General features: G+C 34.0%; 2 protein-coding genes across 2 annotated transcripts; one reads left to right on the top strand and one right to left on the bottom strand.

The window, feature by feature from the left end:
• Positions 1 to 10,378: 10,378 nt before the first annotated feature.
• LOC115888930 lies at positions 10,379 to 15,604 on the top strand. Its single transcript, XM_030908822.1, has one exon. The coding sequence runs from the start codon at positions 10,379 to 10,381 to the stop codon at positions 15,602 to 15,604; it is 5,226 nt and encodes a 1,741-aa protein (XP_030764682.1).
• Positions 15,605 to 17,844: 2,240 nt separating this feature from the next.
• LOC115888919 lies at positions 17,845 to 26,151 on the bottom strand. The gene is made up of 4 exons (XM_030908811.1): positions 26,065 to 26,151; positions 23,543 to 23,774; positions 18,488 to 19,044; positions 17,845 to 18,414 (listed from the first exon to the last, which is right to left on the bottom strand). The coding sequence occupies exons 1-4, from the start codon at positions 26,149 to 26,151 to the stop codon at positions 17,845 to 17,847; spliced, it is 1,446 nt and encodes a 481-aa protein (XP_030764671.1).
• Between the last annotated feature and the right edge of the window lie 324 nt (positions 26,152 to 26,475).

Raw genomic sequence — 26,475 nt, 5'->3', positions numbered from 1 at the left:
GTATGAGTGTATTCCGGTATATTGAGGGTTTTCAGTAGCGGTATAAATGTTTTTGGTCTTATTCCCGTTGTGGACATGATAAGTGGTTGATAACAACTTTTTCTTGTTTCCAGATTCTTTCAATCTCTTCAGCCAGTGGTGTGTACTTATCGATTTTTTGTCTATACTTTTGCTCTATGTTGTTATTATTGGGTATGGATACATCAATGAGGTATACTGTTTTTTTTTGTTTTGTTTATAAATACTATGTCTGGTCGGTTGGCATTAATTGTCTTATCCGTGTGAATGGGGAGATCGTATATTATGTATCACGTATATTAATTATTATTATTTATATTATTATTTATATTAATAAGGAAAGCCAAGAAATTGATAGGAAATAGCTCTTTCTCGGCCATGTTAATATTTCAATAGATTAAGAAAATCCAACGTTTTTTTTCTAGCAATGAACAGTTATCACACACCTGAACGACAAACGGTCCTAACATACGTGCGAGCATCGACAAAAAACCTTCTCGATTTCCTGTGGGTCGCGATTTTTCCGCCTCGCCGTGGAAAACGGCATCGCAGCCGCATACCTCTGTTTATATCTTTATTTATAACAGCGGCGCATTCCTGCGTTCGCCTCCTCTTCTTCTTCTTCGGTTTCTTCTTCGCTTTGGCTCTTGCCGACGTCGGTCAATTAGCCGACGGACAAATTGCGACGCGCGCGTCGGTTTGGCAAGTGGCCGAAGTAAATGAGCGGAGATGTTGAGCCGTTAGAAGCAAACCACGTTATAATTAGAATAAATTGTTTTTTTATTTTATTTACGTTATAACGGAAATACCACAGTTTAGTTTTAATTAGCTTACTCAAAAATATCAATGTTTTACGGAAAGGAGTATGTCTATATACAGTTATTAAAGCTTTTATAGATACGTAGATGCTTCATCGGTTTGAGTTTGAGTAGGTATTTTAAGCATTTAAGGTTTTATACAATATTACGATAGTGTTAATGTCCTGAGATTATGGTTAAAACACAAAAAATTTAAAACATGCACATCTATTATTTGAAAGATGTAGACAATGTTATGTTTTGAATAAAGAGCTTTTTGGATGCGCATCTTTCTTGTATTTTATAACACAATGCCAATGCTCACACAAGTTTCTACTAACTTCTAACAATATCAAGTGAATATGTTTAGATCAGCTGCTTAGATTTCTTGCATAGTGTTGATCATATACCTAACTGCACGCGAATTTTGGGTCAAAGGAAATATTTTGACAGATACCTAATAGAGTTGGTTAAGCGAGATCTATAAGAAGTAATAAAGCTTAGCTCATACAATTTATTTATTTCAAAGTGGTATACGATATTGTGTTTTGAATACAGAGCTTTTTGGATGTGTGTCTTTTTAAATTTTTATATGACTCAATGCAAACACTTACACAAGTTTTTAATAACATCTAATAATATCAACTGAATATATATTTAGATAAGTTTACAGCAGAAATAATGGTGATAATTCTACAGAGTTCGGCAATAGTGCGTTGGGCATCTGTAGCTTCTAGAATACAAAACTTGGGAATTTCGTTTAACTGCAAACCTAAAGTTTGTTCTAGGATGTATTGCAGGAAAATATTTTAACTCCTATAGGGTGGCTCGAACAAGTGTGAGTGGATCGGGATTATTTTTTTTAAGTGGAACACCCTGTATATCTTTGCATTGTTGGGTTCCTTTCAGATCACTTTACATAATCCTAAGATATTACTAAATTTGTATTGAAACTTCTAGGCAAGTAAATTAATAAATATTTTGAAAGATTATGTAAAATGATCTGAAAGGAAGCCAAAAATGCAATAATATACAGGGTGTTCCATTAAAAAAATTATCCAGATCCACTCACACTTTTTTGAGCCACCCTATAGAAGTTAAATATTTTCCTGAAATATATCCTCATATAATATATTTTAGGTTTACACTTAAATAGAATTATCTTTTTTCTATTCTACAGATGCCCGACGCACTTTTGCTGGACCCTGTATGTCAGTGAGTGGTTAAGCTTCTTGGCAGATAGCATTGATTAATGAATACATTATTATTGAATATGAATACATTATTATCCCTACAAATTATCATAACCACCTGTAAATCACAGATTTTCATAAAGGTATAACCACCTCGAAGTATTGAAAGACCAGCCAGATCTTTCTTAACCAACTCAACAGAGCTGGTTAAGAGAGATCTATAAAAAAATAATGGAGTGGCTCGTGGCTCACAGAAAAGGAGCCCTTGCGACTGCCGTAGAGTGACTCGCTTAGGATCGAGCTCAGCGTTTCTTAACTTGTGCTCCGCGGACCCCTGGGGGTTCGCGAGTATGTGTATGCGAGTCCGTCTTATCTATGAACATTTGATTTTTTATAAAAATGTATTTTTTTTGTACTAAAATAATTTGTCCTAAAATTTCTGTTTTTTTAACTAGGGTTTTTTTTTAACATTTTACATAATCTTTCAAAATATTTATTAATTTACTTGCCTAGAAGTTTCAATACAAATTTAGTAATATCTTAGAATTATGTAAAGTGATCTGAAAGGAACCCAACAATGCAATAATATACAGGGTGTTCCACTTAAAAAAAATAATCCCGATCCACTTACACTTGTTCGAGCCACCCTATAGGAGTTAAAATATTTTCCTGCAATACATCCTAGAACAAACTTTAGGTTTGCAGTTAAACGAAATTCCCAAATTTTGTATTCTAGAAGCTACACATGCCCGACGCACTATTGCCGAACTCTGTAGAATTATCACCATTATTTCTGCTGTAATTGCATGTCGTATTGCAGACACTATTTAGGCCCGTCATAGTGGAAAATATTTAGGTAGATAGTGCACGAAAAAAGAATATTTTTTATCAATGAGATTAATAAAACCCTTCTCACGTTTTGGTATTTAAAGATCTTTTATTTGAAACAGAACAGCATTACGGAGATATTGAGATGCTCCATTGATGGTTATTTACAGCTGGTGATAAGTGTTATGTTGTTATATATTTAGAGGATTGATCTTAATATTGGTACCCCAATACCAAGGCCAAGTCACCTCTGAAAGACGGATATTTAAATCTGGTCTTTTCTAGGCAACGCGTGGTCAAATGGAACAGATAGGTACGAGTGAGTCAATGGCATGTCCTATGTTACTGTTAGGGGAGTCCGAAACTTTTAAAAGTTACAAAGTGACGATTTTTTTTTGATCATCTAAATGAATATTTTTATATAACCTCACTTGATAAAGCCACTTTTACTATAGTCTAGTTAAACAAATATTTGTTGATTATATATATCCTGTTAACTAGAAATAGAAACCGATCACTCAACATCAACCTACGTCTGCGGTCTGCGTTTTGTTCATTGTTATGTATACTTAATCTTATTATACTGTGAAATCTGGACGCTTAATCTGGAAGCTTTTGAAATATGGTTCTACAGAAGACTCTTAAAAACACCCTGAACAGATCATGTACGTAATGAAGAGGTTCTTGGGAGGCTTAACAAACAAAGGGAATTACTGACAAATATAAAAAAACGTAAGACAGCATACCTGGGCCATGTCATGCGGAGTAGTAGAGCAAAATTTCTGCAGTTAATCATCGAAGGAAAGGTAGAAGGCAGAATGAACTCACACGAACTGTTTCGAGCTGCACAGCCTTCACTAGAAGGTGGTACTATAAGAAGAAGAGCTAGAATGGTATCTTTGATTAAGTAGAAAATAGAAAAAAACATTTTTTTCAAGTAAAGCTTTAGAAATTCCCTATTGCTGGCATATCTCGGCTCGATCCGACAACACCGCAGCGGGCTTCCGGCCGTCTGCTACTTACAGGGTTCCGCGCTCTGTTGCGACTCTCGAGGTGAACGATTGAATTAATTTGTAAAGTCATCATGCTTGTTTAAGCGCAAACGAATGTTTACAGGATTTTTCAGGCGTGTCGTAGCCGCGAACCGACAGGGTCCGGCCCATATAGCGCCAACATAACCTACTATCTTATAAGTACATAAAATTCTTAAAATACTTTATGATATGTTTTATAAAATCTATTCACTGAAGTTGATGCAGTTAGAAATAATTATTCCTCTTAATGGAGATGTAATATGTAAATTTAGATAATTGGAAGAGTCTATTTTAAAGTGATTTGATTGGATTAGATTCGGGTCAAGTTTTGTTTAGTCGAAATCTGTTAAATAAGAAACAAATTATTTTTTGTCATTTAGGTACATCAGGGAGTTTGCCGCGGAAATGCGTCACCATTTTTTGAATGCGGTTTAAAAGTAACAAAATGACGTACCTGAAAAATTAATGTTATTTCATATTTTAGACGTCTTTGTAGCTACTAATGCAGAAATGAAATTCCGCGGAAATGCGCTGTTGCCCTTTTTTGAATACGGTTTAGAAGTAACGAAATGAGATTTTTAGTTAATAATAGAAAAAATATTTTTTTTTCTCAAAAATTCCGAGTTTTCTCAAAAACAAAGAATTTCCGCGGTAAAAATCAAATTATGTAGTGCTAGTTTTCTTGTATAGAATCAAATTATAAACCAATGTTCTATGCAACTGATTTCGGCTAAACGAAACTTGAGCCTTAGATTCTGCGAGGTGGCTATGAGCCTGATCCACTGCGACATCTTCAGATTTATTGTGGTCCCCTTCTGGTCCTTAAGTTACATTCTCCAGTCCTATGCTTTTCAACAAGCTCTTCTTTTCTAGCAACTTGGAGACTGAACCCTTCATATAGCTCTCTATCAATGGCTTATTACCGAGAACCGCACATTTCGTCACCCTAGAATAAGATTGTTCTATAGACCTTTTCGATGAAACTGAGAAAACAAGGTTTAAAGTTTAAACTGGATATCCGTGAACACTATATACCAAAATGGTTTTATTAAACATATAAATTCAAGATAATATAAAAACCTATCAAACATATGTATTTATTTTACTTTTAGAAGCTTTATTTAAAAGATATTAGTGATTTTAGATTTGGATATAGAACAAATGTGTCTATTAGCTGTGCATTGAGCCGATTTTAGGGATATAGAACAAAATAAGGGGATATAGAATAATATAATACTAATTTTAAGCTGATTTATTTGTATTTCAAAATATTATTTCAACACAAAATATCTGAAGTGGAGACATTAAGACATTAACTAAAAACAATATAAAAAAATAATAACCTAAAATACAATAGTAGTAATTATTCGTTTGCATTGTTTATTAAAAACTATCATTTTCCGCCTATTTGTCATATGTATAGAGTTAGAATGCATTCAGATTTTAAATCTGATTTTTAACTTTCATTGGATTATTTAAATGTTTTTTCAGCTATCTCTAGTATTGATAGTATTAGAGAACGATTGAGCAGTCAAGTGAGTTGAAGCAGCTAATTTCACTAAATTCCAAAGTGTGAAACATTCGAATTTGCTAACAAATCAGGCCATCAGTGCTTTTCAAACGAACGATTGGGCAGTCAATTGAGTTGAAGCAGCTGGTTTAGCGAAATTCCAAAGTGTGAGACATTCGAATTTGCTAACAAATCAGGCAATCAGTGCTTTTCAAACGAACGATTGAGTAGTCAATTGAGTTGAAGCAGCTTCACGAAATTCCAAAGTGTGAAACATTCGAATTTGCTAACAAATCAGGCAATCAGTGTTTCAAACGAACGTTTAGTGGTGCAATTTCACCCGCTTAAAACAAAAGCCTTAAATTTAAATAAAAACAGATACATCCATTGTATGTTAGAGAGAAAGAGATCGAGAATAAATGGATATAGAACAATCTAATTTTTATGCATAGTAACATATTTTTTGTTCTGGTATTTTCGTTCCATATCCACTTCTTAGGATAAAGAACACAATAATTCTACCTTTTTTACTGTAGCCTTAAATAGTGATTTTTGGATGTAGGCCATTATATGGTTTCGCGATTCTCAAATTAATATGGATATAGTACAAAATATTAGATTTTTTTTCTTTATTTGTGAATTTGGCTATATTGTTTTTGTAGAAATAGAACAAGCTAATTCTGCATAAAAAAATGGTGTAACTCATTTTACCCCAAAAGTGGATATAGAACAACCTAATTCTAGGGTGACGATTTGCCAGGCTGTTGCATCGACATAAATAGATCAAATGTGATAGTTTTGTGACGTTTCTTGTTCAGATTGATAGAACCCGCAAATTGCATTGTCCGTTAATCCGATTAACTTTAGATGCTTATTCAGCTTACAATTTTCTGTGCCGTAAAAAAAAGAAAGAACGAAAAATTGTAAAAGCTGTCGCTCTGAGTGTCTTTACTTCTTTGCTTATCAGGTCTGCCGTGCATTTTGGCGAATGTTCTACTTTGACTTGTTCTACTATTTTAGAGATTTGTTGGACAATCATCGTTCCGTGGCCTATCTCGTGTCTACCTACTTTTGAGATGCGCGACACCGCAGAAGCGGTTTGGGCCTATGAATGACATCGATGAGTCTTGCTTGGCCATTTCATCACCCTTTTCTTTACCCTTGTGACCTTTTTACTAGCGTTTTCCAAAATTGGAGCACAGCAGAATTACTTCCGTTTTAGAGGACAGTCCTCAGTACTGCACCCAAAACGTTTGGGTTCGCAAACGCCGGCGCCGTTGACACAAGAGGGGCATTATTCAGCGTACAAGTCATGTTGCAAAAATGCTAGAGATGGGAGCTATAACGTTTTTGCGTGTCTAATAAGCTACAAAAAGACGTTTAACTGAGTGAAATATGAACAAATTAATGAAAGACGTTCTGAAAAAGAACCGGCATGGACGGTAAAGATTTACGAATCATAGCAAATTTGTATTGGAACCAATCGGTAGTTCTTAGAATGGATGGGGAGTATACAGGACAAGTGGACATTTCGCGTGGTGTAAGGCTCACCTATCATATTCAACCTGTACTCTAAACCCATCTTTAATGAAGCATTACAAGACATAGATGAAGGCATTTCGATCAATGGAGCTCCACTCAACAACCAGCAACGATACAATAGTGCTTGCCGAAAGCATCGAAAGCATGCGAAATCTGATGAACAGTTTTAAAGTAGTAAGAAGTATGGACTCGCCATAAATACAAGTTAAACCAAATTTATGATTATTAAGGACAAGATCACGGGAGTTTGTACTTGTATATAAACCAAGTGAGAATAGAGCGAGTCTCACAGTACACTTACCTGGGCTCTATGATCAATGAATCAAATCAATGATGTGATTGCATTGATCAATGCAATGAGATTCTTCTTCTTTTAAATACTTTAAAACATAAAATTTTTAATGATTTCGATCTATTTTTTTTATTTATATTAATTCGCTACTGTTATACCGCAAAAAACCTATCCGTTTAATGTTTGTTGTAATACGCTGTCTGTTTTATATACTCGTAGACTCTTAATATTATACTTAATAATAATAATTTAGTTAATACATTATACTTTCTAGCACTCGTATTAATTGTAATCGTAATTTTAATAACGACAAATTATTTGTCGTTTTCGCAAATTTTCTAAACCCACTATTGCAATACCTTAACAATATACTTAGTTTACCTGTCAAATTTAACATTTCTTACGAGAAATATAGAAAAGCTCCTTTATTTTTCAAAGTTTTGTAAAATTTTGTTTTGACACTATTTTTGACACACAGGTATCGAGTTTTGATACACTTTTATCGAGTAATCAATTTTTGCCATTCTAGAGTAATTTTTAGAGGCAGTAGAATAACTGGTCGTCCAAGACACGCATGGCAAAGGACAATTAAAAAGGAGATCGAATCAGTAAGCCGACCATGGCGAGTTGTCAAATCAATTGCAAACAACCGAACCCCCTGGAGAGCATTTAATGAAGCCCTATGCTCCACGTAAAGGTCAAAATAAAAAAATGAGAATAATTGTAATTTTGTCTCTCAATATTTTGGGGATTCATTGTAATTTTAGGAAGTTTTACTTTTAAATCTTAATATTTAATTATATTATTTAATATTTTTGAAATACGTTACAACTGCAACGCACTTTTGTAGTTTTACATATCACAAATTTTTATGCTTTCTATATTTTTGACAAATGAGAGTCAATAATAAATAAAATATCTCCAGAGAAGAAAAATATTTTATACTTTGAACAAAGCAAGTTTTCCATTGAGAAAGACAATTATTCATTATTACCATAAACTAATGATATTGAAATGAATATTCTTTCAAACGTTCAAAAAAATACATTAATTTTATCAGACTATGGTTCAATACGACAGTTTAGAATTTTTCTTCCTCTACATACGGGTGCGTCTCAAAAGTGGCTCACCCCCTATAACTTTTTTATTTTTTCAGATAAAACAACGAGATTTGGTATGTTAGTATATGACATAAATTGGGATTGATTGGCGTATTCAATTATTTTCGGTCACTTCCGGTTTCACCGGAAATTACTACAACTTTCGATTTTTAAATGGCACCCTCGGTATTTTTTTAGTTTATTCGATAAAAAATGACACTCTAAATCGAATGACATATCATACGTCAACTTTTGATATGGTCACCCAAAAACAATTATCAAACAAGTATTTTAAATTTCAATCTAGAGTGCCATGGCTGTGTTAAAAACACTAATTTTTAATCAAAGAGCCTGGGAAAAATAGATTTGATCACTAATGTTTTTAGTATCTTGTCCTGGTCGGTTAAAACATGCTCAAATCGTATTTTTAAACATATCTGAATTTTTTCAAATGGAACGAGGGTGACTCATTAGCATATTTGGAAAAAGCATTTTTTTGCGAATAATTTGATACCACACACTTGGTATTTCGAGTCAAATTGTCGTTAACTCCATGTTACAGTTTCAAATAAACCATATTCGAAAATATCAAAAGTTGACATGTGATATGTCATTCGATTCAGAGTGTCATTTTCTATCGAATGAAGTAAAAAAAAATACCGAGGGTGCCATTTAAAAACCAAAAGTTGTAGTCATTTCACCGGCAATGACAACCAACCGAACCAAACCAAACCGGAAGTAACCGAAAACAATTGAATATGTCAATCCTAATTTATGTCATATGGTAACATACCTGTTCGAATACAATTCAAACGCATTTGTTTTTTTTACTATTTTGATGAACACCTAGTATTAGTTTTGTAAATATGTTAAAATTATCCTACTACCTAATGTATACAAAATAGAAAGTTGATCACGAAGGGATGCTTTCACACGCTTCGCTAAATTGACCTGCAAAACACTTAAAATACAACCCTTGACGGCCATGTGTTTTTTTGTCTTGTTCGAATGGCAGATCTTAACTTTCTATTTTGTCACGAGGAGACGCCCGTGAACCCTCTCAGGCAGCATCACGCCTATTAATTTTAGTCTCTGAATTGTACATTTTTCGCTAATTCTCGCAATATTACTCTCGCCTCAGTTAGGCAATGTTATTTCTCTCTCTCACCTATTTATTGTAGGTATTTTATATATCAAGTTTACCTTTAAGTTACTGGGAAGCTGCAGTGAATTTGTTTAATTTCAGTTTGATTTACCGTTTTTAAAGTTTTATCATTTGCCAATATACGTGTTGTTGTTGACCCTAGTAGTTTTTTTGCGACGTGTACTGGATCCACTTTGAAATTAATTACACATCTGAGAGTAATTTGAATATTACTCTCAATTTTGGATTTGGTGCTCTCAAGCAGTAGTACCGATACAAAAGCTGGTCCTTCGAGCCGGATCTTTAAAAGGTCCTTAAGTGATGGTATATGTTTACAAAAACTCACAATAGTAGAAGTGCTCCAATAAAAGGGTAATTCAAACAGTGACAGTATTTTGGACATTAAAACAACTACAAGAAGTGATGAGTGTGTGACAGTGTAACTCGACTACAACGCGTGTGTGTGTGATAGTGTGCTAAAAGAGATAGGTGTAAGCTGGAAGTATCCCAGGTAAGACAAGTAGTCTTGCAAATTGTCTCAACAGGATTCCATTCTCCACAATCTCTATTATCTCGTCCTCGATAGACTATAAACTTTTTTAGAGACTCTCTCCCGAAGAAAATCATATAAACCATATTATATTGCTCTCTTTCCTCATTTTTTTTATTGTTGTTATTTTCGCACTAGATTTACACTGCTAGCCTCCCATATAAGTTGATATTGTAGTAAATTACTCAGAATAACTCTTTCTCTACTAGATTAGTAAATTAATCGTTTCTAAATTTATTGTAGGTCATTTTGTCATCTAAATTTTCTAGATATAACGTCACTAACCCACAGGTATTCTAACTATTGTAATAGCGAGCTATCTAAATTGTTTTTTTTTATTTATAATAGTTGTCGTGCCTTGGTAAAAAAAATGGCTGCAAGTTTGGAAGCTTTGGTTAAAGAACGCGGAATTTATAAAGGAAAAATATCGAAAATTATAAATTGGTATAATAAAAACGCAACCACAGAAACCGATTATTTGGAATTTGAAGCTAGGTTAGATTGCTTAACCCAAGCTTTCACGCTGTATGAAACCGTTAATATGCAAATTATGAACATAGATTCCAACAGCCAAGACAAGGATGACATAGATGATAAGTATTGCTCATGTCGAGCAAAGTTAAGGGGTAAAATTATAACGCTCTCGCCTCAATCGCAAACTCAACAGGCATCAGTACCCGTATCAAATCATCAGGGTCAAAAACCTAACGTTAATCTGCCTCAATTGCATATTCCTCGGTTTAATGGAGACCTCACTAGTTGGAATGCATTCTACCAATTATTTAATACGCTTATCGTTAACAACAATATGCTTTCAAATATAGAAAAGTTAATTTACCTGAAATCATACCTATCAGGAGAGCCTCTACACCTCATTGACACTTTACAATTAACTGACTCAAATTTAAATATTGCCATTGAAACCCTGAAACAACGTTATGATAATCAATTGTCAATAATATTCTCGCACATTAAGAATTTAGTTGACATACCCTCTCTCACTAAGGTAAATGCTCATATTATTAGAGATTTTATCGTAAAAATAAAACAAAATCTCGACTCTCTCAAAACTCAAGGAATCCCAGTAGACCAATGGGATTTAATACTCATTTACATTTTTTCCCAAAAACTAGATTATGGCACGCGGAAGGCGTACATTGCTGAGCGAGGGGCACATATATCAAAGGCTACATCAGGTACCTTTCCAAAACTAGATGACTTACTCAGTTTCCTTGAATCACGCTGCTCTGTTTTGGAAGACCTCTCAGAACCCAAAATATCCCCTCACACTCAAACCGGTCCCCCTCGAGGCCCTGCCCATAGTAGCTTCTATAGGGCTACTCACCTTGCTCAAGGATTCAATGAGCCAGGTGGTAATGGCCAAATTAATTCTCACCACACTCACTCATCCCACGATATCTCAAATAAATTTGGAACCTCTAGGCCCACTAATTGTATTTTTTGTAAATTACCCACTCACAGAATTTACTCTTGTTCACAGTTTATTCAATTGCCCTTGAACCGAAGAAGTGATTTTGTTTATCAGAACAAATTATGTATAAACTGTTTAGGTTCGAAACATCATATTCGTGACTGCATGTCACTCTTGTCTTGCTCAGTATGCAAGAAAAGACACCACTCGTTGCTGCATTCTGCTAGTCACCCCACTCAAAGGTTCAAACAGAACAATTCTCAAAACAATGCTCGTCAGAGTAACCAAGGCATGAACTCTACTTCTCAACCCCCTGAACCTAAGCAGCCATCCCAAACAAACCCCAATGATCTACCCCAGCAAACCACTAATAGTCACCAAACACTCACTGTTTTTACACAAGAAGATAACGAAGTATTGTTGGCAACAGCCCTTGTCAACATCGTTGCCAAAAATGGACATACCATTACTGCCAGAGCCATACTTGATTCTGGCAGCACTATATCCATTATCACTGAACGACTGTTGGAAATGCTCAATCATACCCCGGAAACTCAAAACGTTCAAATTTCAGGAATTGGGGGAAAAATTGAACACACGAGCAAAGTAATTCGACTTACATTATGCTCGTTGATAGGAAATTTCTCTCTCGATGCAAATTGTTGCATCTTAAATAAAATTACTGATGTCAGTCCTCGAGTTCGAGTAAAACAAAGTAACTTGCAGATCCCTCAAGGCATTGAACTTGCTGACCCTAAGTTTGATCAACCTGCTTGTGTAGATATGTTACTTGGTGCTGATATTTATTATAAGATTTTATCAGGTGACCTATTAAAAATTAATGAACACTCCCTCACTTTGGTTGGAACACACTTTGGATATCTCTTGTCTGGCCTAATTCCTCCGGATACTTTCTCAACACAGGCTATATTTGATGTCACCAACAACCGCAGCTGTCTTCTTGCTCGGAATTCAGATCTTGCTCTTGATTCATTGTTGGAAAAATTTTGGAACATGGAGAACTGCCCTCAATCCTCGGAGAAAATTTTATCTCCAGAAAATAACTTTGTGGAAACTAATTTTCGCGAAACTACCGTTATTTTGAATGACGGTTCTTTTCAAGTGAATCTTCCCCTCAAAATTCCTGAAAAATTATTTCCTCTGGGAGAATCATTCTTTCTCGCCAAAAAACGATTCCTTAATTTAGAAAGGCGATTCGAAAAAAATCCAAATTTATTTCAGGAATATAAAAATTTTATTGATGAATATCTCTCTTTAGGACACGCGCAAGTCGTTCCTCTCTCATTAAAAAACATTCACGGCCATAACAAATATTTTCTACCCCACCACTGTGTTATCCGCGAACAAAGCACAAGTACGAAATTGCGAGTAGTGTTTGACGGCTCTATGAAATCGTCATCAGGATTATCATTAAATGATACAATGTACAAAGGATACACAGTTCAACCTGATCTTTATGATATTTTGCTGAGATTCCGAAGCTTCAAATTCGTCCTCACTGCCGACATTGAGAAAATGTACAGACAGGTCCGAGTGAACCCACGTCAGACATACTTGCAAAATATCCTCTGGCGTAGTAATCCCGCTCATGATTTTCAATGTATTGAGCTGCAAACAGTGACTTATGGTACTAACTCCGCTCCATATTTAGCCACTCGTGTTCTAAACGAGCTGGCATTCTTAAATAAGGAAGAATACCCTCTTGCCGCTGACACAATCCTCTCACAGTGCTATGTTGATGATCTTTTGTGTGGTCAAGACACTCTCGATAAGTTAAAAGACCTGTATTTTCAATTGAACGAAATATGCAAAGGCGCGCATTTCAAGCTGCACAAGTGGTGCTCAAATTCGAATTCTCTTTTAAAAATCGTTAATTCTTCTAATGTATCCTCCGACGTACAGGCATATGACATTAAAGTAGAAGGAGTTTCAAACAAAGTTCTAGGTATTTCATGGAATTCAGAAGCTGACGTATTTTCTATATCGCTACCCGATGTTGCAATTTGCACATCAGCCACTAAACGGGATGTTTTATCAAAAATCGCGCAAATGTTCGATCCATTAGGATTAATTGGCCCTATAATAGTTAATGCTAAAATATTCATGCAAGATATTTGGAAGGCAAAGATTGGCTGGGACGAATATTTGAACGATAGTCTTCTCACAATATGGAATTCTTATTTTCAAAATATTACTCAACTCAAGTGTTTAAAAATACCCCGGTATATATTCCACGATAACCAGATATCTTCTGTTGAACTTCATGGATTTTGTGATGCCAGTCGCAAGGCCTTTGGATCTTGTGTCTACCTGAGAACTATTTACCTTGATAATTCTGTATCATGCTACTTAATTACTTCAAAATCTCGAGTAACTCCAATCAAGGAAGTTACAATACCCCGATTAGAACTCTGTGGTGCTCTATTGCTTTCAACTTTGATTAGTCGTGTCAAATCCATATTTAAGGATAGGTATAATTTTCATAGCGTGAATCTTTGGACAGATTCAGAGATTGTTCTAGCATGGCTAAAGGCTGATTCTTCACGATTCAATGTGTTTGTTGCTAACCGAATATCGCAGATCCAATCTCTCACTAATAATTATGTTTGGCGGCACATCCCTGGTGCAGAAAATCCTGCTGACTGCCTCTCTCGTGGTACAACTTCTGAGCAAATAATGAACTCTTCTCTTTGGTGGAATGGACCACAGTTTCTACAAACCTTTGATTTCGACTTAGACTCACTAAATATCAAGGTACCTCCAACTCACGAAGAAGAAAGAAAGGAAAGTACTGTCTTACTCCTCAGGAATGATAATTTCTGGGAAACACTGTTTGACCGATTTTCCAATTATTCCAAATTACGAAGATCTATTGCATTTATATTAAGGTTTATTAATAATAGTCGCGCTAATTCTCAAAAACTCATTGGACCTCTCACTGTTGATGAATTAAGAAACTCTGAACTTTTCATAATAAAAACAATTCAGTCTACGTATTTCTCAAAAGAACTAAACGAGTTAAAAAGTCCAGCTCGGAAGATATCGGACAAACAAATATTAAAATTAAATCCATTTATCGATGGAGAAAATGTAATCAGAGTAGGAGGAAGATTATCACAAGCTCTAGTCCCATATGATCAAAAATTTCCCATTTTATTGCCCTCAAAAAATCGCGTTGTCAAACTACTCTTACTTAAAGAGCATATTAGACTCGGACACGCTGGTCCTCAAACTGTCTTGTCAAATCTTCGCCTCCGATATTGGCCCCTAAATGGATTAAGGGAAATCAAAAAGGAATGCTTGCAATGTATGACATGTTGTAGATTCAAAATAAAAAACCATCAACAGCTGATGGCTGATCTCCCAAAAGACAGAGTCATTCCCTCTCGGCCATTTTCACGCACAGGTGTAGATTTTGGTGGCCCCTTTTTTGTGAAATCGTCGAGTCTTAGACGCTCAAAAACCGAAAAATGCTACATAGCATTATTTGTTTGCATGGTTACCAAGGCTATACATATAGAATTGGTGTCAAGTCTCTCTACAGAAGCATTTTTGGCTTCATTAAAACGATTCATTTCAAGGCGAGGAAATCCACATGTCATTTTTAGTGACAATGGAACAAATTTCTTAGGTGCACGAAACCAACTCAGAGAATTTTACACTCTATTCAAGTCTAAGTCAACCCAAGAACAGATAAATGATTTATTGGTATGCAATGAGATAAACTGGAAGTTTATTCCCCCACATTCTCCCCATTGGGGCGGCTTATGGGAAGCCGGAATCAAAAGTACCAAATATCATTTAAGGCGATTAGCAGGACAGCAGAATTTTACTTTTGAGGAGTTATATACAATACTCACACAAATTGAGGCAATATTAAATTCACGACCTCTTCTCCCCTTATCCTCTGACCCCTCAGATTTTACTTGTTTAACCCCGGGACATTTCTTGATAGGAACTTCGTTGACCTCTTTCCCAGAAAAAGACCTTTCCAATATTTCAGAAAATAGACTTAATCGCTGGAACGATGTGTCAAAATTCAACAACAGTTTTGGTCCAAATGGTCTAAAGACTACCTCAATCTTCTCCAGAATCGACCAAAATGGCTATACCCCTCACCAAACCTTCAAGTTAACGACATAGTTTTCTTAAAGGAAATTAACACTAAACCTCTAGACTGGCCTCTGGCTAGGGTACTTGAAATTATACCCAGTAAGGACGGAAATGTTAGACTTGTTAAAGTAAAATCTAAAAATGGCATTTTAACAAGAAACGTCACTAAATTATGTCCCCTACCCAAACTCGATAACTAGCCCTAAACATAAAATAATTTTCTTTATAGTAGGTTTCCTTTAAATTTTGATTTAAGTTTGTCGCGTACGGCTAAGAATTAGATTGTTTAGATATATTGTAAAAATGCAATTGATGATTCATCATACCTCAGTTACCCTGTTGTTTGCGGTTAAAGGCAGAGCCTTTAAGGCGGGGAGTATGTTCGAATACAATTCAAACGCATTTGTTTTTTTTACTATTTTGATGAACACCTAGTATTAGTTTTGTAAATATGTTAAAATTATCCTACTACCTAATGTATACAAAATAGAAAGTTGATCACGAAGGGATGCTTTCACACGCTTCGCTAAATTGACCTGCAAAACACTTAAAATACAACCCTTGACGGCCATGTGTTTTTTTTGTCTTGTTCGAATGGCAGATCTTAACTTTCTATTTTGTCACGAGGAGACGCCCGTGAACCCTCTCAGGCAGCATCACGCCTATTAATTTTAGTCTCTGAATTGTACATTTTTCGCTAATTCTCGCAATATTACTCTCGCCTCAGTTAGGCAATGTTATTTCTCTCTCTCACCTATTTATTGTAGGTATTTTATATATCAAGTTTACCTTTAAGTTACTGGGAAGCTGCAGTGAATTTGTTTAATTTCAGTTTGATTTACCGTTTTTAAAGTTTTATCATTTGCCAATATACGTGTTGTTGTTGACCCTAGTAGTTTTTTTGCGACGTGTACTGGATCCACTTTGAAATTAATTACACATTCGAGAGTAATTTGAATATTACTCTCAATTTTGGATTTGGTGCTCTCAAGCAGTAGTACCGATACAATACCAAATCTCGTTGTTTTATCTAAAAAAATAAAAAAATTATAGGGGTGAGCCACTTTTGAGACGCACCCGGTATAGTATGGTTTATAAATTTAATATGACAACTATATATAACAAAATACTTTACATCTTGTCCAAAATCTAATAGACTCTAGTCAGAAATATTGCACTACGAAAAAATATAAGTGAGATATGAAACGAATTTACTTGAGAGGCAAGATTTTTATAATTTTCGAGATATTGGATGAGCATCGAAATTGTCACCATTCTGTATACTCATATAATTAATTCAAATTATATTTTCCCATTATATCATCACTTGTCTCTAAAAATATGAATGGTTTATTGATTCCTTATCTTACCACACCACCATGAAGTAATTGAATAGGTCGATAAGTTCAAACAACTTAGAGTTTGGTGAGATAAGGTTGATATTACAATACCGAAAATTAAACAATATATTAACACGAGTCTAGAAAATAATAATATATTTTTCAGTAAAAATTAATTTGATTTTGTTGCTATGGGAAACAGATTTGCTCGAAATATTATCTTTAATTTCCATACTATTTTTTAATAATGCATTAATCATTTTATTGCGAAATTTAATTTTATTATTGTGTTCATAAATTTCGTATTTGTATTAGTGTGTACGCTGGAACTGAAAGAGTATTGATTGAGAATTTTTCAATTGAATAGCTATGCATGAAAATTTGATAATTAACTTTTGTTATTAAACATGGAAATTGGAACTGCATTTTCTCGATTTTGATTATCAATCATTATGTACTTTTTCAAACGAAGTTCAAATGCAAGGAAACATCTTATTTACGAATAAAGTTTTATAAATCTGTTTTGTGATTGTGGAATGAAACTACCCTTGATAATTTTAGCGGACTGTATTTACTGAAATTACTAATATAAATAAGAAAAAACTAATCAAATTCAAAAATAGTCTTTCACGTTGCGCGTTTTCAAAGTTACTACCCTTGTGGCTGCAATCTTCGCAAGGTTGCCACTCGCTCGCTGGTTTCATTTGAAAGATCCGACATTCCGGCCGCCTTGAAAGCAACCAGCCTTTCAACTGAATCACTAGATGTCTAATGGTAATAAGCAAACCTTATTAACTGCACGTTTCACTGAGCCGTGGAACGTTTTCACTTCAACGACACGCACTACCGTCGCGACCCGGAAACACTTGGGTGACACGTCCTAACCGCCACTGTAATGGAGCCAGGTTGTCCTCTCGAAGTAATACCAAACTACCTATCTTGATGACTGCTGTGGTTGGTTGTTGGCACCATTTGCTTCGCTCTTGAAGTTGGTTCAAGTAGTCGGCTGACCACCGCTGCCATAGATGTTACCCTTAGTAAGTGCACTGGATGGTCCTTATAATTTGGATCTGGTGTGAGATTGAGTGGTTGCCCAAGAAGAAAATGGGAAGGGGTTAGGACGGTGAGATCGTTAAGGTCATTAGAAGCAGGTATGAGAGGTCGTGAATTTAAGCATGCCTCAGTTTGTGTTAACAATGTTACATATTCTTCGTATGTGAGATTTGCAGTGCCGGTTATCTTTTTCATATGTGATTTTACAGATTTGACCGCAGCTTCCCACAGGCCTCCAAAAGTTGGTGATCGCGGAGGAATGTAATGCCAAGTGATGGGTTCCTTGGCGGCAAAGTCTTCTATTTGGTTCCAATCAGTATGATTTTGTAGGTGTTCAATCATGGAACGTAAATCCTTATTCGCCTTTACAAAATTTGTGGCAGTGGACATTGTCTGAGTGGACATGTGTAGGTTTCCCTCTTCTTGCCATAAAACGCTTGAATACAGCTAGAAATGACTCGGTTGTGAGACCATTTACCAATTCCAGGTGCACAGCTTTGCATGCAAGACAGACAAATACTGCAACATAACATTGAAAAGTGTGAACTCTTCCACGCCTGTGACTTTCCTTTATAGAAATCGGCCCAGCATAATCTAACCCAACTGCGTGAAAGGGTCTGCTTGGAGTTACTGTAGGTGTAGGTAATTGGCCCATTATGGGATTAGTTGATGTAGGTTTGTGTCTAAAACAAGTGATACATTTGTGTGTTACCTTTCGTACTTCTCTTCGCCCTGATAAAGGCCAAAAGTGTAGACGAAGTGATGATAATACTGCTTGTGGACCAGCATGTAAAAGTGAGATGTGTTCATTATGGATAATAAGTTCAGTCAGTTTGTGTTTTGCTGGTAACAATAACTGGTGCTTTTGAGAATACGGAAGGTTTGCGTGTGACATTCTGCCTCCAACTCGAATAAGATCCTCTGTATCTATGAAAGGATTGAGCGTGATGAGTTTACTCTTTCGATGGACTTGTCCTTTTATTTTCAAGTCTTTCCATTCTTCAAGAAATTGCTCTTTCTGTGCAATTTTTACTAATACCCTTAGTGCTTGATATAGCTCCCTTGCGCTTAATCTTCCTGTAATCTTCTGAGATGTGTGTCGAGTATTATGTGCAAATCTCAGACAATATGCAATAACAGCCTTTAATCTATTGAGTGACGAATACCTTAAAAATTCACAGTCCTTTACAAAGATGCAACCGGGGGGGCATTGAAAATGATGAATAAAAACGTAAAAATATGATTAGTGTTAATATGAGTGTATTACATACATATGTTTAAATAACGAACTTACCAAAAAACAACAGATTTAAAGATTCACTGAAAAAGTAGTAGTGTTAACATTAAATAAAACATTATCAATAATAATTATGCGATCGCACCTATCCGTAAAACAAGCAAGCAAAAAAACCTCGAAAAAAACAAAATAACATACAAAACATCAGGTTAACATGATGACAAATCATGATCAATGACAGATAAAGAATTCTTACGGAAAGTTACACTTTACGATATAATTTTTTAACTGTTAAAGGCAAACCCATTTAAACACAAAACTTTTTAATACCTACTACTGTATCTAAAAGACTTTTTTTAAATTACTAAATTCTTAGCCACGCTTCTGTTTTTCTTGGCTGTTGTGCGTCACGTCACAGATTAACAGGCCCACGTTTGCACACAAGGCGATGCTGCAGACTACTAGGTAGACCGGTCGTAGAAATTTATGTTATACAACTTGTAGTCAATCTACACAAATATTATCAAAAACTTTTTTTCTTTTAAAATGTGTTCAGATTTTATAAAAAGTATAAGTCAAAATCGCAAAACTTAAATTTGATATGAGTTTCTTAGTTTTTAACTAATATAGTGGCGAATTACAAAAATTCCTTTTCAATGAAAATTAATGAGTTAAATAAAATAATTTAATAAATTACTAGCTTTTTCTCGCAACTACGTTCGCGTTACACCTCGAATCGTTTATGCATTGATTTAAATGATTTTTTACTTCTTTATAGAGAGCTAGTGAACATATAGATGTTTTTTATTTTTCATCTTTTTTTTATTTATTAAGAGCACTAATACTCTCTTTATAGGTTATTTTTTATTCTTTGAAGGATAATTGAGGAAGATATATTTCCTTATGATGTCACTAAATAAACCCTTGTATAAAATTTTATACTGTCTGGTTTATAATGTTATAGTATTGCATTTTCGTACAGCAAACTTTCATTCCCTATTTTACTCCCTAAGGGTATAAATTTCATAAATTCGCTTTACCTTTGTGCCAATTTTTATGTGTATAATCCAGACGTCACCAAGTTTTATATAAATTTTTACTAACTTTACCCATTTGGTTGATGAATTTCAAAAATTTCTTCTAATTCTTTTTGTAGGATTTCATTCTTCTAGACGAAATAGTAAGGAATTTTCATACAACAAACTGTTCCGAGATAATTTTACTCTCTAAGAGGATGAATTTCCTAAAATCGCTTTGTGTAGCTAATTCACTAATGTCGTTTAAACGAACCTTTGTGCTAATATTTATGTATCTAAAGCTGGCGGCATCAACTCACTCTAAAATATCTAAAAACGTAATATATAATCTAACTGACACACCACTGACAATGACAACTAATTTATTTCTGGAGGTATTGTGTGTAGGTGTTTTCAGGTATGTTTTAGTATTTAGTCGTTTTACACAAAGAAATAGCCATTAAGCACTATAAAAATACTTCATAACAAATCTACACATATATACCTTTCATTTAAAAAAAGAATCATCAAGATTGGTAAAGCGCTTTCGGCGGGATGGATGCAACAAAAAAACCCTTTGAGCTTTTATATATGTATGGACTAATTATTTTTCCAACATATTTTACTTTGCAAATTTTTATAAATATTCAGACTCGCCAATATCGTACTCCACCGTGTCCAGCCTGTTTAGCCAAACGTAGGCCGATTCCTCTTCGGCGGCGTCGTGACCCTGGCCGAAGGAAGAGTCTTGAAGACGCTCATCCGCGCATAGGAATAAGTTGACTGCGTAGCGTATTGCGTATTAATCGATTCTGAAACTTTCTATCTCGTGTATAACATGTTACGCAAGTTTATTATTTTAATCTCGATTTTAATAGATAAATGTGTGAAATGCCACCTGAATATCTTCCGCCATGACATGTTTTTACTTTTTTGTTATGGTAAAGTGATTTGTATAAACTTTATTCAATAACGTATATTTTCCTCCATTTGTGATTTTTTAATTTTAAGCGAAAATTAAGTATAACATTTTAGGAAAAAGAAACACTGTAATATTTAAAAGAATAAGAAGAAATTAGTCTTATTTTGAAAGGAAAATATAGAAAAAACTCTTTCTATAGAAAAAGTCTTTATACTAACCAGAATCCGGTGACATATACGCGGTCTCACCGGAAACATTACTTATTACTTCGCATAACTTGAAGAATATCTACTTTTAATAATGAACACTTCAGAAATACACCAGTAAAAACATTTATTATTTGAGATTAAAACTCGAATTAAATTATAAATATTAGTTACCTATGTTGTTATAGCTTTTATAGGCCTGTTTAACGACTTAATAAGTTACCTAGCGAAAAAATCTGTGCGCGTACCTACCACTATTGTTACAGGTTAATTCGTTAAAGAAATATGTTACACAAGTTAAAAACGCTAAAATTTTAATGGTATTACTTGTGCATTATTGGCCTTATAATGTAATTTGTTGGAATTATATCTTCTTTAAATATAATTAGACTTTTTAACGACTTTTAAGTTACCTAGGAAAAAATCTGTGCACGTACCTACCAGTATTGTTACAGGTTAATTCGTGAAACAAATGTGTTACATATTATTCGTGGTATTAGTGGTATTATATTGGAATCAGCTTGGCATTAGTGGGGCATTATATGAGAAATTTTGGTATTTAATTTGTATTTTTGGCATTACTTTGGCATTAGTATACAGACATTTGTCAGCGGTTTACTCCTTGTAGATAATCAAAAAGTTTTTTGATAAAATTTGCTTTTTATGTCAGATCATTTCTATGAAAAATTACATTAGATTTTTATTAAAGACGCTGGGTAATTAAAACATTGACTAATAAAGCTTGTCCACTTTAAATAAGGGGTCACGAAATATCCTCCTTGGAGTGTTTGGGTTAAGGGGTGTATAATAAATTAATCGTTGTTTTATAATAAAAACCATAAAACATTTATTTGTGAGTAAAATAATGCAATGGTTGGATATCTCTCCTTTATAATTAGGTGACTAAAAATACACTAAAATAATTAGAAAAAAAATCTTGTACTTATTTAGTAATTACGTCAATATTAATTAATTGACTTTCTAGTCTATTTTATTTTATGTACAAATATATTATTAAATTTTAAGCATTAAGTAATAAAACACTTTGTGCCCTCTTATATCGTAAGAGGTTACGAAATATACTCCTGGTTACACCCCTTACAGAAAACAGTGTAAGGGGTGTAAATAAATTGTATAATCACTGTTTTTTATAATAAAAACTATAAAACATTTCTTATTTGTGAGATTAAAAAAACAAAACAATGCATTGGTTAAAATAAGTACATTCAATACATATGTATGTGTTATAACATAATATAGCCATTACTATTATACTATTATTATTAAAATAATATGTGTGTAACATATTTCTTTAACGAATTAACCTGTAACAGACATTTATATGCCCAGTATATTTTTGTTTAACAAACCAATCAGGAAAAATCCAAAACCTACCGTTATAGGAGGTATAAGATGATTAAACTTATATAATGACAACTACTTATCGGATAACAAATTAATTACTACTGTCAGCTAGTTCAGCTACTGTCTAGGTAGAATATACCTAGAGTACCTACACCTACCTATGATGTAGGTAGATTAAAGCTTATTTTGACGTTACCTCTCACTTCGGTGTCACAAGCTGAATTTTTCAGGGATGGAAGTACAGTACATGATATGGGGACCCTTATTCCGAAAGTAGTACAAAATTAGACCGGGTAAAGGGCACTATCATCAAAAATCGATATATTAATACCACCGTATAGAGAAAACAAATACTAATTTTTTGATCCAGTACACAATAAAGTCTTCGTAGGGAGTAATTTTTTATAATTATTTACAAAAAACATTTCCATTAGCGCTTATGACCAAAAAAAACTTTAAACATGAATAATCATTTCAATCATGCGAAAATTTGGTTTAAAAATAGATTTTTTTAATATAACTTTCATTTAACGAAAACGAAGGCCTAACTGAAAAAAAGAAACAATTTAAAAGTTTCGCTTATGTCTTGACAAGGTATCAAAGCAAACCCCATATTTTTTGCTTTTAAACTAATAAAGATATATCAATAAACAATTAGCGATGTAATGGTTTTTGCGCGCGCTGGCCGACTGCCGCCGCTGCGCCGAGATTTCCTATACCCTTGTATATATGACGTCATGGTGTGGCAAATGTAGCATTTTAATTCGATTTGGGCTCCCTTATATAGGATAACAGAAACATTTTCAATGTTAAAATATGTTAAACTGACCTGTGCAGGCTAGAACATTCATGGTTGATTTTGTCTCTAAATCAACTTGCTGCGCGATTTGTACCTCTGGAAAGGTAGATGGCCATTGTGATGGAACTTCCTGAAGCAATGAGGGTCCATGCCACCACAAATGATTGTGTAGAAGCTCATTCGGTTGTAGTCCCCGAGATATAATATCTGCTGGATTAAATGTTGTGGATACATGGTGCCAAATATCATCCTTTGTGTTGTCCTGTATTTGTGCAACTCTATTAGCCACATATGTTTTTAAAGTGTTTGACGATAAAGCTAACCAGTGAAGAACTATTGATGAAACCAGTGAAATCGCAGTCGATGCGTAATTATGGCGCGTTTTTTACCAACTACGAAATTTTAATAGAAGAAATAAACAATGCCTTCCAATTACGAAGATGAAAATTATAAGAATTTTGTTTTTTCCCTGATTAGGCAACTTTCTTGGACCTATTTACTTCGAGATTTACTCCTACGCCAAAATTTTTATAATTGTTATCCTCGAATCATATATAGATGGGTATATTTGTATTTCTTTGGTTGAAATTTCAAAAATTATTTTTTTTTATAAAAATGAGAAATTTAAAAATTATTCAGGGTTTCTATTTTGCAGAAAGTGCCGCGCGTTTCTGCGGCAACCACAAAAACGCGCAGTGTATAACCGGGATTAGTCGTACCAGTAAAAAAGTATGTATTATAATTTTTTCTGATAGAATCTACAAATTTTGCGTCACTGATCATTTTTACCATATCGAAATCTAACATTTCTCTAAGCTAATTGAATTATTACAAAATCTATTAATTTTAATATATAATATCATATTGAGGGTCACAAGCTCGGTTACAAGGCATGGATCTCGTATGATTTTCTAATAAAATTATATTATTTTTTAAAACAATTTTTGCGATATTTCACAAAAATAATTCAAAATATTTCATTTGATAATGAAGTATTGATATCTCGGCTCTATAAGATAATTCGTTTAAAAATAATTATAATAATTTAATATAAAATTTGGTATGTTTAAAAAATGATACGAGTTACTGCACTGTGACCTTCGATATGCAAAAAAGTTACCGAATTGTAGGTAGAATCTAATTCTAAAATAAAAATAGGGTATTCTCATTAAAAATATATGTTATATCCGAACGACAATCAACAATCACAAATCCAAACATTTTTTGAAGTACCCTGTATACTCTACAGTAATTTTAAAAGGTGCTTCTTAACCTTCCCTATAACTTTTCTGTTTAACATTTTGTTCCAAAAAGCGTTAAAAAAACAAAACCAAAACATTTTTGATATACCTTGAAGCCGTTAGCTTTTCATTATCTATTATACTGCAGTTATTATGAATTAATTTGACATCATTAACCATAAAACAAAAATCTATCTGAATGTATGTGAAATTTTCGAGAAAATATTTCTTCTACCCGATCATCACATGAGTCGTTTTATATATATTTTGTTAAACTAGAATTATGCTGCAAGTTTTTTTTACATTAAATTGAAAAAAAATATATATATTTGCTTCAAAATTGACAAGTTTTTATACAAAACATCCCGAAATTTGCCGATTGACTTCTGAATTCCAAGAGACTGCCAGTGATTGCCGCTACTGCCTAGCGACTGCCAGTGACTGCCGCGACTGCCTAGCGACTGCCAAGCGACTGCCAATCGACTGCCGAGCGACTGCCTATGAGTGCCATGTAATTATAGGCGACTGCCGTAAGACTGCCAAAGATTGCCAGCAACTGCCAAGAAAATGTACATGTAATTCCAACAGTGAGACACCCTTCGGTATTTGTAGTTAAACGCTATTAAAAGTTGAATTTATACTTTTTTGTTGGAATAAAAAAATTTCAGTGTTTATTATTATCTATTATTAAGAATAACAATTTTTTCTGTTTTTTTTTTTAAATTTATTTTTAATGTTTTTTTTTAATTCATATGTTTAACCTAAAACCAAAGGCAACTGGCATTTATGTCAATATTTTATGTCAATCGAGCAAAAAATAAAGTAATTTTACATCCTGCATAAGTTTTATTTTTGTTTGTATCCTAAGAATACACTATACACTATATCTCTCGCACTACTCAACCTATCACAAACTCAAGGACTGTTTCAAAATAAGAACAAAAGAGCGCATATTCTTTAACCTTTTTTGCTACAGAGTACGGTTCAAAAAAATTGAAGAAAAGCAAGTCGATTTCTTTTATTATTTTCCCTTTTTTATTTTTGACAGAAAAACAACCTGTCAAAATAGTTTTATATTTTTATTTCATTCTTTAGTCCAAAAAAAGGTAATTTTACTTGACGAAAATCGGTTAATAAATAAGAAAGTTACAATTCTTTTAAAGAATCGGATCAGATGCCACCTTTAATTCAACATGGCAGAGAAAGCAAGAAATCTAGGTGTAACTTTTTTTTACATAGTACTGTTAATGAGTACTATCATCTGTGAAAAAAATCAGCTTGATTGCAAAAACTTCCCCTATTTTTGCTAACTGCCCTGGTGTATTCTAGGTCTCTAAATTTTTCGTGGGTACCATGCTGTAATTTTTGTGGTTCTGTTGTGGTAAATCCATTATCCATTCTTCTTACTAGGTGTCCTGTCCATTGCTATTTGAGGGATTTAACTCTGTGGATGACATCTATTACCTGGGTCTTCTTTTGTATCAACTCTGTTCTTTTACGGTCTCTCTTGGTTACTTCCAGCATATTTCGTTCCATTGAACGTTGTGGGACTTGCAGTTTTCTTATGATGTCCGTTTTATGAGTCCAGTATGAAACTGGGAGTACACATTTGTCGAATATTTTCTTCTTTAGATAGAGTGGTATTCTAAATTTGAGTCTGATTGAGTTTCTTCCAATAAGAACTCCATGCTAACTTAATTCTTCTGTTGATTTCTGGTAGTA

Source organism: Sitophilus oryzae, unplaced genomic scaffold (genome assembly GCF_002938485.1).
Source record: "Sitophilus oryzae breed Bouriz unplaced genomic scaffold, Soryzae_2.0 scaffold_1170_pilon_pilon, whole genome shotgun sequence".
Taxonomy (NCBI): Eukaryota; Metazoa; Arthropoda; class Insecta; order Coleoptera; family Curculionidae; genus Sitophilus; species Sitophilus oryzae.
The sequence above is the reverse complement of the archived record's forward strand: the minus strand, read 5'-3'. Positions and strand labels throughout refer to the sequence as shown.

Coding starts and splice junctions, on each gene's coding strand:
- LOC115888919 (XM_030908811.1), bottom strand. CDS start 26,151: ATGGATAATGGATTTACCACAACAGAACCACAAAAATTACAGCATGGT. Junction 23,775..26,064: donor ACCTAGAATACACCAGGGCA/GTTAGCAAAAAT, acceptor GCACAAATACAG/GACAACACAAAGGATGATAT. Junction 18,415..18,487: donor CTTTTCAATGTTATGTTGCA/GTATTTGTCTGT, acceptor AGTCATTTCTAG/CTGTATTCAAGCGTTTTATG.
- LOC115888930 (XM_030908822.1), top strand. CDS start 10,379: ATGGCTGCAAGTTTGGAAGCTTTGGTTAAAGAACGCGGAATTTATAAA.